We start from the raw sequence: 14,358 nt of genomic DNA on the forward strand, positions 1-14,358 counted from the left end.
AGCCATCAAAAAAGAAAAACAAAAAGCTTGGGAAACCGCTACCTCTATGCTAAATGAAAGAAAAATGGACAAGACCTTCTGGGACATGTTTAAAAGGCTAACTAGCACTGGCAAAGCTAAAGAAACATCTGAAAAGCCTGTACTCAAAGAAAATGGGCAACTTACAACAAACGATGCGGAGAAAGCAAATGCATTTGCAAATACCCTTGGCAAGATACATAACACCCACGAGGGGGTCATATTCGACGACGGTTTTAAAGCGGTGGTGGAAAACTACGTCGGTAAAAACAAACACAAATTCGATCCCTTATCTAACCCGACATTAGAAGAAGGGGACGATCACAAAATTCTAGATAAAATCACAATAGATGAACTTAACGGAAATCTGAAAAATACAAAAAACACGTCACCAGGTGACGACACAATAACAAACGGGATAATTAAAAAAGCGCCTGTATGTCTGAAAAACAAACTATGCGACATTTATAACAACTGTCTGCAGTTGGGATATTTCCCCACAATATGGAAAAAAGCGACTGGTATAATGATACCCAAACCTGAGAAAGATCACAAAGTAACAACGAATTATAGACCGATCAGCCTGCTAAGCTGCCTAGGCAAACTATTCGAGAGAATAATCGCCACTAGAATAAAAGAAAAACTAGAAAATGACCAATTTTTCAATAAATGGCAAAGAGCGTACATGAGCAAGAAAGAAGGAATGGAACATGTGTTAAGACTAGCTGAAAGTGCACAACTGGCAATAAACAAAGGCTGGGTTACGGGCGCTATGATGCTGGACGTGGAGAAGGCTTTTGACTCAGTTTGGCACGCTGGGTTAAGGTACAAACTAGCAAATAGTAACCTGCCAGTTAAGATTGTCCGCTTGCTGTCATCTTTTTTGAAAGACAGAAAGATCAAGGTCAGAATCAAAGGCGAGGAATCCGAATATGTTAGTCTCAATGCTGGCACGCCTCAGGGGTCTGTAATCAGCCCGTTGCTATTTCTAATATATGTGAACGACCTACCAATAAACCCAAGATACAACACCGAGGTCTCTCAATTTGCAGACGATTTAGGCATGTGGACATCATGCAAAAATGTAAAAAGCATAGAAATCAGACTGACGGGCGTGATAAAGGATCTCGAATTATGGTGCTCTCTATGGCGGATAAAACTAAACACCAAGAAAACACAATTAATCATCTTTTCAAAATCAAATGAACAACCCAAGCTTAACCTCACATTATTTGGCGACCGATTAGAAACATGTGAGGAAGTCACACTGCTGGGAATCACATTCGACAGAAAACTAGGTTTCAAAAAACACGTAGACAACACAGTGAAAAGAGCTAGGAAAAGAACTGGCCTTCTCATAAGACTCAGAGGAACAAACTGGGGGGCATCGAGTGCCTGCCTCCTCAAACTATATAAATCCTTCATTCGGCCCGTACTTGAGTACGGGGCAGTTATACTAGCTGGCATCAACAAGACAAGGCTCAAAGATCTGCAAAAAATCCAGAATAGAGCGCTACGAATAGCGCTCAAATTACCAACAAAAACTTCGATCGTAACGCTGCACAAGCTGGCCAACATTGAATATATATCAAGCAGACTATTTTTTCTGGGCACAAAAACAATTAGCAGGTTCGAAAATAGCCATCTATTCAAAGAACTTAAGCTAAAAAACATAATATTAAGCAAACCAGGCAAAAATACTACCCTTGACTTATATAAATAATGGTACAAATTGTGCATATGAAACGGTCTAACGGTAGCGACCCCGGTCTCCCGATGACCGGAGGAAGAAAGGAAAAAATACAACCCTGAAAAGGGCAACCTCAGTCCACAAAATAAGGATAAACACATCTGGGCTCCCGATGACCAGAGACAAGGAAATGGAATGAGAAAACACAATAATACTATAAAGGCGGAGGAAAAAAGGTATATAATATATGTATATTATATATAAAAATATTTATTATAATAACAAACATCTGGAAAAAATTAACAAGCTGGAAGGGGCGGCCAGCGCGCAAACTGGAAAGAGACGGTCAAAAAAAAAAAAAAAAAAAAAAATCCAAGCGAGACCAAAACCACGTACAGACAAACAATAGAGGCAGAAGACAACAATAAACACGTTTTGGGGATTGAAAGAAGCTCTTGTATTTTAATGCACGAGACTTCGTAACTTTCCCGTGTCGGCTTCGCCGACACAAAACCTATACATCATTATCTTTTAACACAAGTTATTCGTACTCCGAACGACTCATATCTCAGCAATGGCTCGTACCAAGCAAACCGCGCGTAAATCTACCGGTGGCAAGGCACCAAGAAAGCAGCTGGCCACCAAGGCCGCTCGTAAGAGCGCTCCCGCTACCGGCGGTGTGAAGAAACCTCACCGTTACAGGCCCGGTACCGTGGCTCTCCGTGAAATCCGTCGTTACCAGAAGAGCACAGAGCTTCTGATCCGCAAGCTCCCCTTCCAGCGTCTGGTCCGTGAAATCGCCCAGGACTTCAAAACTGACCTGAGATTCCAGAGCTCTGCTGTCATGGCCCTGCAGGAAGCCAGCGAGGCTTACTTGGTTGGTCTTTTCGAGGACACCAACCTGTGCGCCATCCACGCCAAGCGTGTGACCATCATGCCCAAGGACATCCAGCTGGCTCGCCGTATCCGCGGAGAGCGTGCCTAACTTCTTGATTTTATATCTAACAAAACGGTCCTTTTCAGGACCACCTCAACAAATCCAGAAAAGCTAGACCATTACGTGTTTATATATTGATTCAAACCTCACAATGTTCTAAACAATATATTTGTCTATATTCAGTCAGAGTGCCCTGTAAAGCATACGGCCTTGGGAATTGCTGTAATCCTTACAAATTACTTACTATTTTCATAGATTTAACTTCACTGTAGACTCTTTTATAAAATTAGATTTAAAAAAAATATATATATACTGATGTCACCTGCGTCTGTCGTTGCTGTGCCCTGTCACCGATAACATGTGAACTTTTACCTGTTGGCTTGAAACTTACATAATTGAGGAATATTGAGTAAACACAAGTAAGGTTCGAAAATCGGCACGATCGGTCCATTTTTTTCTGAAGTTATGCTGTAGTTATTTTATTATTGTTATTATTTTATTTTTTTTTTAGAATATGTGCAACACTGTTAACAAATTTCAAGGAAAACCAATAAACCTATTGTCTTGAAAACTACATGAGTTATCAATCTGACTGACATAAAGGTCGAATTCAAAAATCAGCATGATTGGACCAATTTTACAAAAGTATACTTGTTTTGCTGCTGACTCCTAACACAATTTGGAATCTCTACAGCCTTACAAAGCACTGGATGCTGTCACATCTAACACATTCCATATCATTCCCAGTCTTACTTACCCGCTCTGTCTGTTGCATTAAAACAAAATGTAGTGCTTTACAGGCTTTTTATGCAATCCTTTGTGTTAAGTAAACTCTTCTATGAGTTTGGAGATAATGCAGTCTGTATAGTTAATCCGTGCATATCTGCTATTTCTTGCTCTAGAGCCTGAAATAAAATATACAAAGAAAAATCTGATATTAATGTCTTTGCTTTTTGTGAATATAGTTATCACAAAATATGATAAACTAAAATTTGCATAGTTGTTCCCAAAAAATTCTTGAAACAGACTGCATAAATAATGTAAATGGAGAGCTTAATTGTGCAGATTTTTTCTTAAAACTTGCCAACAGAAGAGAGATGTATCTACATGTATGTCTTGTTCTTCACATGTTATTACTCTTTTCCTATAACAAAAAAAAAAAAAAAAAAAAAAAAAAAAAAAGTAACTTTTTAGAAAAAAACAGGGACTAACTTTGATTGCAGAAATGCATTCATTAACCATTGGTAAGCATGGGAAAAATTGTTGTTTACTCCAGAAAAATTCAGTTTTTGGTTTCAACGAACACTCATTATCCCTTTTAGGCACTTTATTTCAAAGAGAGATTTTTATTTATTTATTTGTTTATTTATTTATTTATTTTTTTGGAAACATTATTTTTTTATCTGTCGCAAATGTCAACAGGACCAAATAGAAGAGGAACATCTTTTTTCTTACTGCCTAGCCTAGTGTGCTGTGCTTTGCTAAAACCATAGCAGCTCCAATATCTTGTTGCTGTTAACAAATAATCAAATAAATACTCCAGGATACACAGTGATTTCACTTAATTTAAATGCAAATGTCAACATACTACATGAAAATAAAAAAGTAAAGCGTGCACTAATCAGCAGTGTAAAACATGACAATTAACGAGTGATCCTTGCTTCAGAAAGAGATAGAATTTCAGTTGAAAGAGAATCTTTTTTAGGCGAGTAACTAAGAATTAGTGCAGTAAGCACTATGCTAAATGGTGAAGCAGAAAAATATTGTCTGATCAACTAGCTCTGCTCATGCTACTGCAAGGGAATTTCTCTCTCTCTGTCAGTACGTTGGGCCATGAAATTTTCTTGTCCCATTTCCAAATCACATTGCAGCACAGAGATATAGCATTCATATTCATTGCCTTGGAAATTAAAATTGTGTGTTCAGGTTCATCATTGCTTCTACTTTTCAAACAGGTGTGAGATAATTTACTTAGTGGTTTAGGTGTTTAGAAACACAGCCATAATGGCAGCAGAGAAAATGCAATGTGTGCAAAAATAAATAAATAAATAAATAAATAAATAAATAAAAATAAATAAAATAAGAAGAATGCAAAACGAATTCCTCAGTGTCAAAGTGTAGGGATTCATGTACGTGTGCGAACACGATAATTCCAGTTAGTTCTTATTAACATTAGGTATAGCTTTTCTGGAAAGATGTGGTTGGTCCTGAAAAGGACCGTTTTGTGCAAATCAATGACTTGTTGATTTACTTGGAGCTGGTGTACTTGGTGACGGCCTTTGTGCCCTCACTGACAGCGTGCTTGGCAAGCTCACCAGGCAGCAAGAGACGGACAGCGGTCTGGACCTCTCGGCTGGTGATGGTAGAACGCTTGTTGTAGTGGGCAAGGCGGGAAGCTTCACCGGCAATACGTTCAAAGATGTCATTGACAAAGCTGTTCATGATGCTCATGGCTTTGCTGGAGATACCGGTGTCAGGGTGCACCTGTTTCATCACTTTGTAGATGTAGATGCTGTAGCTTTCCTTTCTCTTCCTCCTTCTCTTCTTGTCACCACTACGTGCGGCCTTAGCCTTACCGGCTTTCTTGGCGCCCTTGGAGCTCACTTTGGGAGGCATGATTCTTGTATTCTGGCGTACAAATTGAACGTTGAATGCTGGAGGAAGGGAGCGTTTTGTATTTATGCAATTCAGTATGCAAATAAGGGGATCCAGCGCTACACGTTGTGAAATACACAATCGGATTGGCTGAAGTTCCCAGCGCAACAGATGCAGCGTCGAAGCCGAGGCAAAGTAGCATTTGACTTCATGAAAGCACTTACTGTCCAAAACGGTCTAATCATTAAAGAAAACAATGCGCGTATGCTGTTATTTTCAAGTCCTTAATTGCAATCAATTAAGTAGCTGGCAGCAATTAAGGTGTCCTATGATTTCAATCAAGTCTGACGTCATGTCACTTTTGTCACTTGGTCCTTGACAGCAGTTCATGTGTCAAAACCAGACGTTATCTTCAATGATCTGTCAAAGTAATGATCTGATTGCAATCAATTAAGTCTGATGTTAAGTCACTTTTGTCACTTTTAAGTTTAAGATTAAAATAAGAGAAATACAACACAAGCCTACATGAGGTATTCACCTCTGAAACCGTGCTCATTATATCCTTAACAATATTAATAAAAATTACGTTCTTGGAAGGAGGATGTGAAGCACTTGTTTTGTATCATGCAAAACCATATCTACCTATAGTTATTTCATGGACCCTGTAACTTTCTGCTGTAACCAAAATATGATTTCTGCAAATTAGAGGCTCGAATGCTGCACAGTGAGAACGAGGGCAAGTTAAGCGCTCTCTTTACCTATTGGCAGTTATTCCGACTACGCTGTCTTATTGGACAGATTTGCGTGCAGCACTGAATCCCCACCGATGGCTATAAATACCTATTTTGAACGAACATTCACCATTCTTTGATCAACAGTCGTATCACAAGAAATCGCACAAGATGTCTGGACGTGGTAAGGGAGGAAAGGCAAGAGCAAAGGGGAAGAGCAGATCATCCCGTGCTGGACTTCAGTTCCCAGTGGGCAGAATCCACCGTCTGCTCCGCAAGGGTAACTACGCCCAGCGTGTTGGAGCCGGTGCCCCAGTGTACCTGGCTGCCGTCCTCGAGTATCTGGCCGCTGAGGTCCTCGAGTTGGCGGGAAATGCTGCCCGTGACAACAAGAAATCCAGAATTGTCCCCCGTCACCTGCAGTTGGCTGTCCGCAACGACGAGGAGTTGAACAAATTGCTGGGAGGTGTCACCATTGCCCAGGGTGGTGTTCTGCCAAACATCCAGGCTGTCCTTCTGCCCAAGAAGAGCAAGGCAGCTGCCAAGTAAATCACTTCTAGTTTACACCTCAAAACGGCCCTTTTCAGGGCCACTCACAAATTCCTGGAAAAGCTATACCAAAAATGAATGAAGAGTAAAAAGATTAATATGCAATAATGGCCATGAATAGGAACAGTTATAAAACAAAGGGTAGAAGACACGTTCCCTTAATATTTAAGAATGGTCAGATTGTTTTTAACAACACAATAGTTACAGAATTTGTCAATTTAAACTAGTATTTACATGTAGCATTATTCCATGCTCATACCATCACTACACAAAAATGAATAATTAAACTCACATCAGTAATGCATACTGTTCAAAGATGCACATAAATTCACAATATATCAAACAAATGGCACACACATTGTGGAAATATTAGACGAAGAGAAATGGCATTTAGATTTATTTTTACCGAGATGGATGACACAAAATTATAAACACTGCAATTAAGAATCAATCGTTGAATTTTCAGTACATATTCATACTTAATGAAAATGAAGAAAAAAGAATCTCAACTGTTTTGCGAGTTTTGCAACATTGCCAAAGAGACAATGTATCATGTATTTTAGGAATGACCACATGTACAAAATATCTGGACTTGCCTTATTAATGCTGTAAGGGAAAGTATGAAGACGAATATAGAGAGACATCCCATCCCAATTCCAGCTTTAAAGATGATCCAAAAATAACCTCTGAGAACAGAAACTGAGACAGGGGTGGTGGTGGTGGTGGTGGTGGTGGGGGGGGGGGGGGGGGGGGGGGGGGGGAGGGGGGGGGTTGGCCAGAGTTTTTGTTTTATTTCTACCTTAATGTTTACAAAACCACTCTTCCAGTACTTTATACTGACTACAAATTTATACTGACTACACTATAATGAAGATAAAAATTTTTGTTGACAAAACCACTCTTCCAGTACTTTATACTGACTACAAATTTATACTGACTACACTATAATGAAGATAAAAATTTTTGTTGACAAAACCACTCTTCCAGTACTTTATACTGACTACAAATTTATACTGACTACACTATAATGAAGATAAAAATTTTTGTTGACAAAACCACTCTTCCAGTACTTTATACTTTTATGCTTTATTCATACTTTCTGCACCAGACTGAGCTGGTGAAAATGTACATATAGATAAGGTAATAGCAGCAATAATAATGATAATAGTAATAGCAAAATACATAGATAAATAGCACCAAAATACATGTATAGGCATGTACCAATGTTTCTACTATGTGAACTAAATCTTCGTATTTATAGTAGTTATTGATAGACATCATGAAGTTGAAGATGTAGCACAGTTTCTTTTTTTAAAAGCAAGGTTAAGAAATTTGGCCAAGGAAATTATCACTGTCTCGTTTGGATTATTCATTATAAAGTGGAATTTATCTTTGTTGTTTAAATGTGCAAAGCACGTGTGGCTGCTTTGTATTATTTTAAAGAGTTCTTTTCTGTGTTCTGTATACAGAGGGCAGGTAATTAAGAAGTGTTCTTCATCCTCTATAACTCCAGGGTGGCAGATTTGGCATTTTCTGTCTTCGACTGGTGTTGGTTTACCCTTGACTTGGCGACCTGTTTCTATGTGCAAATTGTGGCTGCTGATTCTGAATTTGGTTAGGGTTTGACGTTTTTCTTTATCTTGTATTATATCAAGATATTTTTTTTTCTCAAAATGAAGTTTGAAAGTTTTATACCTTCTCAATTTGAGATTTTCTTGCGATATCCTACTATGCCAAAGTTGTATACTACTGTCCCTAAGTCTAACGCTAAAAGATTTCATGAAGTTTTTGTCTACTTTCTGTTTGACCCATACGTCTCCGAACCCATTTTCTACAAGAATTTTCTTTACTCCTTCACTCCATGACATACTGACTGTGGCGTGTGTTGTGAAGGTTAGTATTTGACAGTCAGTTTATAATATACTGACTACAAATGACCAAACACACCTACTGGTCACTATAATGAAGAAAAAAATTATTCAACCCTATCTGGCCAAAATTGAAGAAAATTGACAGTGCCGGTCGGCCCTTATGAAAATCACTCAAAATCACCCAGAAACGACCCGTCTCCGATTTTTTCCAAACGTGATGAAATTCAATCTACCACACCTGTCATTCATAAAAAATGTGTTAACGCCCCCGGATCACTTCATTAAAGCCCCCAATTCCAGCTTTAAAGATGATCCAAAAATAACCTCTGAGAACAGAATCTGAGGGGGGGGGGGGGGGGGGGGGGTTGGCCAGAGTTTTTCCTCTATTTCTCCCTTAATGTTGACAAAACCACCCTTCCAGTACTTATATATATTAATACTGACTACAAATGACCGATCCGACCGACAGTTTCAGCATGTCTGCAAAGTGTTCTTTCTTGGTCTTGTACAACAATTTAAGATAGAAGGCTTGTATTTATTTAAATGAAAACGTCCTGGAAAACGTTAAAGAATATTCTTATCTGGGCAAAACCTTCACCAATATAACCTTATAATAATATAACAATATTACCAATATAACCTGCACAACTTAAAACAAAAAGTAATGAAGGCCATGTTTGCACAAAAAAGCACTTTATCCTCCAAAAACCTACTCCTACTCCAGTATAACAAATGATAGCAGATCCTTACAGATATAGTTAAATCCATGCAAAACTACTGCATCAGACTTAAAAATCTTTGAAATACAAGAATATTGAAAAAAACATTACACAAAAAATACATTGCCAAAATGAGAATAAGTGACCATGAGCTGGTGATAGAGACAGGCAGGCACATGAAAATCCCTCTGGAAGAAAGAACCTGCACACATTGTAAAACAGAGGACAAGTAACCTTTCTTCCTCACTTGCAGCAAGTATCCAAATCTATGCGGATGATACTTCCCTCTTTATGCCCTCGCGTCGGGGAGATGTTGATTCACATGCTATATTACAAGGTGACCTACGTACCATTGAAAATTGGTCCAATAAATGGAAACTCAATTTTAAACCGGCAAAGTGCCGCGAAATTATATTCGGCAAAGAAAATGATAATAGTACATACCCTGAATTGTATATAAACAATACCATGATACCTAGGACAAAGAGCCACAAACACCTGGGACTAGTACTTGATTCAAAACTAAATTTTAATGATCATACTGATCATGTTTGCGAAAAGGTTCAACGGGCCGTAAATGCACTAAAACCTCTATACTGCAAAGTTAGGTCCAAACATTTAAATGTTATATATAATGCCTTTATCCAATCACAATTTGATTACTGTGACATCTTCTATCATAACTCACTCCAGAAGAAATTATCGAAACTATCGTCTCTTCAATACCAAGCCGGCAAAATAGTACTGGGAGCCTTACCTAGCTCTTGTACCTCCAAAATATTTGAACAACTAAATTGGATTTCTCTATTTGATAGAAAAAAAAATGCATGCTCAAAAAATTATGTTTTCAGTCATGGCGAATTTGGTCCCCTCCTATGTTTCTGATATATTCCGCCCATTCAGAAATCCTTTTCCAATCATAACCCGAGAAAATAACAAAAGAGACTTTAAACTTCCTCCTAAATACCCCCGTACCTCAGTTAACTATTTTCTGATGTCTTCATGGGATCAACTCTCCTCCTCCACTAAATCTTTACCTTCAATCTCATCTTTCAAGAACTCGATAAAAAAACACCTCACTGCTGGGTCGCTTTCAACAACAACACTAAACTTGAACAGAAATCATGAAAAAATTCTTAACAGAGCGAGGGTCGGTTGTTTATTTAGAGCAGAATTGTTTAGGCATAACTGGACTACTATTGATACACCACACTGCACCTGTGGTGCCCTTGAAACCCCTCTTCACTTTTTCTTCAGATGCCCTTTACTCAATTCAAAGTACCCTCCCCTTTACCAAAAAATAAATGAAACTCTACATGCAAGCAAGACCTCTTTCAAAACACAAAAAGAAAAGCTGTCGTTATTTCTCTACGGTCATAAATCCTTATCACCCACCCAAAATGAAATTATCTTCGACACTGTTGCAAATTTTCTTCTCGTAAACTTTGTTATCACTTAATAGGTATTATCTCTTTTCCTCTTCTTTCTTTCTGTACTTAACTTGTGCTCCTGATATATATATATATGAAGTTTTACATTTACTCTGTTGTATATATGTATATACCTATCCATTTGTTTTATTTATTTATTTACTTATTTAATTTAATTTTGTGGAGAGCATATAATGCTTCCAGCGCCTTGCCTCCACTTCATTCTTTTGAATAAACGTTGTTAAAAAAAAAAAAAAAAAAAGTATCCAAACTGAGCGACAAAGCTCAATTCCCTCCCAAATCCTGAGAGATAAGATTATGAATTAGCAGGCAGTGATCAGAAACTATTATTCATCCTCCTCAACCCTCAAGGTCATAAATCAGTATTTATAGCACAATGGATAACCCCATCACAGTAACTTTTAGCTTGGATATATATTTTATCCCTTATTTTAACATTTATTTATATTTTTGATGTAAGCATAATAAAGTAGTGTTAGAAGTAGCTTAGACAGCACACAATGTTTAATTGTTAAACAAAGAATTACAATCTTTATTTCTTAATTGAGCTGTTATAATCTGAATCAAAGGCGCATTAGGTGCTGAAATAGTGCATAAAAAAAAAAAAACCACTTTAATATTTAATTTGGTGTATTTTGTTCTGAGACTATGACGTTTATTGTAATACTGGTCTGTATTTCATTGTGCACAAGTTCGCATATTTATGGGCCCTATTGGTACCCTATAGGAAAGGAGCTGTTACAGAAGTCTTGACGTGGGAGATTAAAAGCATCATAAACGCTAGTCATGTTAACGACCAGTATAATTTACATGAAGAGACTTGAACATAATAGGCATAGCTTTTCACGAGTTTTGGTGGTCCTGAAAAGGACCGTTTTGAGGAGTAGAGCTAAATAATTCGTCTAACCGCCGAATCCGTACAGAGTACGGCCTTGGCGTTTCAGAGCATAGACAACATCCATGGCGGTGACGGTCTTCCTCTTTGCGTGCTCGGTGTAGGTGACGGCATCACGGATGACATTCTCAAGGAACACCTTCAGGACACCACGGGTCTCCTCATAGATGAGGCCAGAGATACGCTTGACACCACCACGGCGAGCCAAACGACGGATAGCTGGCTTGGTGATACCCTGGATGTTATCGCGCAAAACTTTGCGGTGACGCTTGGCGCCTCCCTTTCCCAATCCTTTACCTCCTTTGCCACGTCCAGACATGACTGCAGAATCAGACAGTAATCGAATGATACCAAAATTTCAATTTTCGGCCTTAAAATACCCTACTATCCGACGCCAACGACCTTATGCAGCATATGTTAATTTGATTGGCCAAAACGATCGAGTCACTCTCCACGCAGAAACCCTTCACTTCTCTCAGTTAGCAATGATCCACTGCTTGGAGATTATTATTAGATTCAGAGAATTGTTCTCTGTGCCATACACTAAACTCTAAACCCTAAGCACGAGTACATTCTAATATTTTCTTCCTAAAAGCTGATTTCAAGAAGAAATTTATGGGAGTTTCATACGGCAAAGTTTTGTTAAGTTTGTTTTTACAAGGATTTACAAATTTGATGATACAGACAGAAATATAGCATATTTGTGCACTCTGCCTCGGATTCAAAGCTGCACATTCTAGCGCACCTGTTTGGGAGTAATGAATATTCAATAATTATGTGAAAATACATCCAATCATATTTGGCTGAAATAGGGCAGGAATTTGGGTCACCCAATCACCAAATAGACCGCCTTATTACAAATCTCTGTAGCATATTTCGTACAAGTTATTCGTACTCCGAACGACTGATATCTCAACAATGGCTCGTACCAAGCAAACCGCGCGTAAATCTACCGGTGGCAAGGCACCAAGAAAGCAGCTGGCCACCAAGGCCGCTCGTAAGAGCGCCCCCGCTACCGGCGGTGTGAAGAAACCTCACCGTTACAGGCCCGGTACCGTGGCTCTCCGTGAAATCCGTCGTTACCAGAAGAGCACAGAGCTTCTGATCCGCAAGCTCCCCTTCCAGCGTCTGGTCCGTGAAATCGCCCAGGACTTCAAAACTGACCTGAGATTCCAGAGCTCTGCTGTCATGGCCCTGCAGGAAGCCAGCGAGGCTTACTTGGTTGGTCTTTTCGAGGACACCAACCTGTGCGCCATCCACGCCAAGCGTGTGACCATCATGCCCAAGGACATCCAGCTGGCTCGCCGTATCCGCGGAGAGCGTGCCTAACTTCTTGATTTTATATCTAACAAAACGGTCCTTTTCAGGACCACCTCAACAAATCCAGAAAAGCTAGACCATTACGTGTTTATATATTGATTCAAACCTCATAATGTTCTAAACAATATATTTGTCTATATTCAGTCAGAGTGCCCTGTAAAGCATACGGCCTTGGGAATTGCTGTAATCCTTACAAATTACTTACTATTTTCATAGATATAACTTCACTGTAGACTCTTTTATAAAATTAGATTAAAAAATATATATATATACTGATGTCACCTGCGTCTGTCGTTGCTGTGCCCTGTCACCGATAACATGTGAACTTTTACCTGTTGGCTTGAAACTTACATAATTGAGGAATATTGAGTAAACACAAGTAAGGTTCGAAAATCGGCACGATCGGTCCATTTTTTTCTGAAGTTATGCTGTAGTTATTTTATTATTATTATTATTTTATTTTATTTTTTTTTAGAATATGTGCAACACTGATAACAAATTTCAAGGAAAACCAATAAACCTATTGTCTTGAAAACTACATGAGTTATCAATCTTACTGACATAAAGGTCGAATTCAAAAATCAGCTTGATTGGACCAATTTTACAAAAGTATACTTCTGTTTTGCTGCTGACTCCTCTAACACAATTTGGAATCTCTACAGCCTTACAAAGCACTGGATGCTGTCACATCTAACACATTCCATATCATTCCCAGTCTTACTTACCCGCTCTGTCTGTTGCATTAAAACAAAATGTAGTGCTTTACAGGCTTTTTATGCAATCCTTTGTGTTAAGTAAACTCTTCTATGAGTTTGGAGATAATGCAGTCTGTATAGTTAATCCATGCATATCTGCTATTTCTTGCTCTAGAGCCTGAAATAAAATATACAAAGAAAAATCTGATATTAATGTCTTTGCTTTTTGTGAATATAGTTATCACAAAATATAATAAACTAAAATTTGCATAGTTGTTCCCAAAAAATTCTTGAAACAGACTGCATAAATAATGTAAATGGAGAGCTTAATTGTGCAGATTTTTTCTTAAAACTTGCCAACAGAAGAGAGATGTATCTACATGTATGTCTTGTTCTTCACATGTTATTACTCTTTTCCTATAACAAAAAAAAAAAAAAAACAAACAAACAAACAAAAAAAAAAAAATAAATAAAAAGTAACTTTTTAGAAAAAAACAGGGACTAACTTTGATTGCAGAAATGCATTCATTAACCATTGGTAAGCATGGGAAAAATTGTTGTTTACTCCAGAAAAATTCAGTTTTTGGTTTCAACGAACACTCATTATCCCTTTTAGGCACTTTATTTCAAAGAGAGATTTTTATTTATTTATTTGTTTATTTATTTATTTATTTTTTTGGAAACATTATTTTTTTATCTGTCGCAAATGTCAACAGGACCAAATAGAAGAGGAACATCTTTTTTCTTACTGCCTAGCCTAGTGTGCTGTGCTTTGCTAAAACCATAGCAGCTCCAATATCTTGTTGCTGTTAACAAATAATCAAATAAATACTCCAGGATACACAGTGATTTCACTTAATTTAAATGCAAATGTCAACATACTACAT

General features: G+C 38.1%; 5 protein-coding genes across 5 annotated transcripts; 3 read left to right on the forward strand and 2 right to left on the reverse strand.

The window, feature by feature from the left end:
* The first annotated feature begins 2,062 nt into the window (after nt 1-2,062).
* Nucleotides 2,063-3,184, forward strand: LOC147762303 (histone H3). Its single transcript, XM_087011932.1, has one exon. It carries the CDS (start codon nt 2,283-2,285, stop codon nt 2,691-2,693), a length of 411 nt encoding a protein of 136 aa, XP_086868058.1. The 5' UTR covers nt 2,063-2,282; the 3' UTR covers nt 2,694-3,184.
* Nucleotides 3,185-4,845: 1,661 nt separating this feature from the next.
* LOC106177744 (histone H2B, gonadal) lies at nt 4,846-5,882 on the reverse strand. The gene has a single exon (XM_087011863.1). The coding sequence runs from the start codon at nt 5,259-5,261 to the stop codon at nt 4,893-4,895; it is 369 nt and encodes a 122-aa protein (XP_086867989.1). The 5' UTR covers nt 5,262-5,882; the 3' UTR covers nt 4,846-4,892.
* A 50-nt stretch (nt 5,883-5,932) lies between these two features.
* On the forward strand, nt 5,933-6,563 carry LOC147762304 (histone H2A). Its single transcript, XM_087011862.1, has one exon. The coding sequence runs from the start codon at nt 6,143-6,145 to the stop codon at nt 6,518-6,520; it is 378 nt and encodes a 125-aa protein (XP_086867988.1). The 5' UTR covers nt 5,933-6,142; the 3' UTR covers nt 6,521-6,563.
* Nucleotides 6,564-10,252: 3,689 nt separating this feature from the next.
* Nucleotides 10,253-11,813, reverse strand: LOC147762305 (histone H4). Its single transcript, XM_087011973.1, has one exon. The coding sequence runs from the start codon at nt 11,773-11,775 to the stop codon at nt 11,464-11,466; it is 312 nt and encodes a 103-aa protein (XP_086868099.1). The 5' UTR covers nt 11,776-11,813; the 3' UTR covers nt 10,253-11,463.
* Nucleotides 11,814-12,299: 486 nt separating this feature from the next.
* On the forward strand, nt 12,300-13,052 carry LOC147762306 (histone H3). Its single transcript, XM_087011933.1, has one exon. The coding sequence runs from the start codon at nt 12,375-12,377 to the stop codon at nt 12,783-12,785; it is 411 nt and encodes a 136-aa protein (XP_086868059.1). The 5' UTR covers nt 12,300-12,374; the 3' UTR covers nt 12,786-13,052.
* The last annotated feature ends 1,306 nt before the right edge of the window (nt 13,053-14,358 follow it).

Source organism: Lingula anatina, chromosome 4, assembly GCF_051362555.1.
Source record: "Lingula anatina isolate TDL-2025a chromosome 4, LinAna3.0, whole genome shotgun sequence".
Lineage (NCBI taxonomy): Eukaryota > Metazoa > Brachiopoda > Lingulata > Lingulida > Lingulidae > Lingula > Lingula anatina.

Excerpts from the sequence above, each read along its gene's own strand:
- LOC147762306 (XM_087011933.1), top strand. The coding sequence starts at position 12,375 with ATGGCTCGTACCAAGCAAACCGCGCGTAAATCTACCGGTGGCAAGGCA.
- LOC106177744 (XM_087011863.1), bottom strand. The coding sequence starts at position 5,261 with ATGCCTCCCAAAGTGAGCTCCAAGGGCGCCAAGAAAGCCGGTAAGGCT.
- LOC147762304 (XM_087011862.1), top strand. The coding sequence starts at position 6,143 with ATGTCTGGACGTGGTAAGGGAGGAAAGGCAAGAGCAAAGGGGAAGAGC.
- LOC147762303 (XM_087011932.1), top strand. The coding sequence starts at position 2,283 with ATGGCTCGTACCAAGCAAACCGCGCGTAAATCTACCGGTGGCAAGGCA.
- LOC147762305 (XM_087011973.1), bottom strand. The coding sequence starts at position 11,775 with ATGTCTGGACGTGGCAAAGGAGGTAAAGGATTGGGAAAGGGAGGCGCC.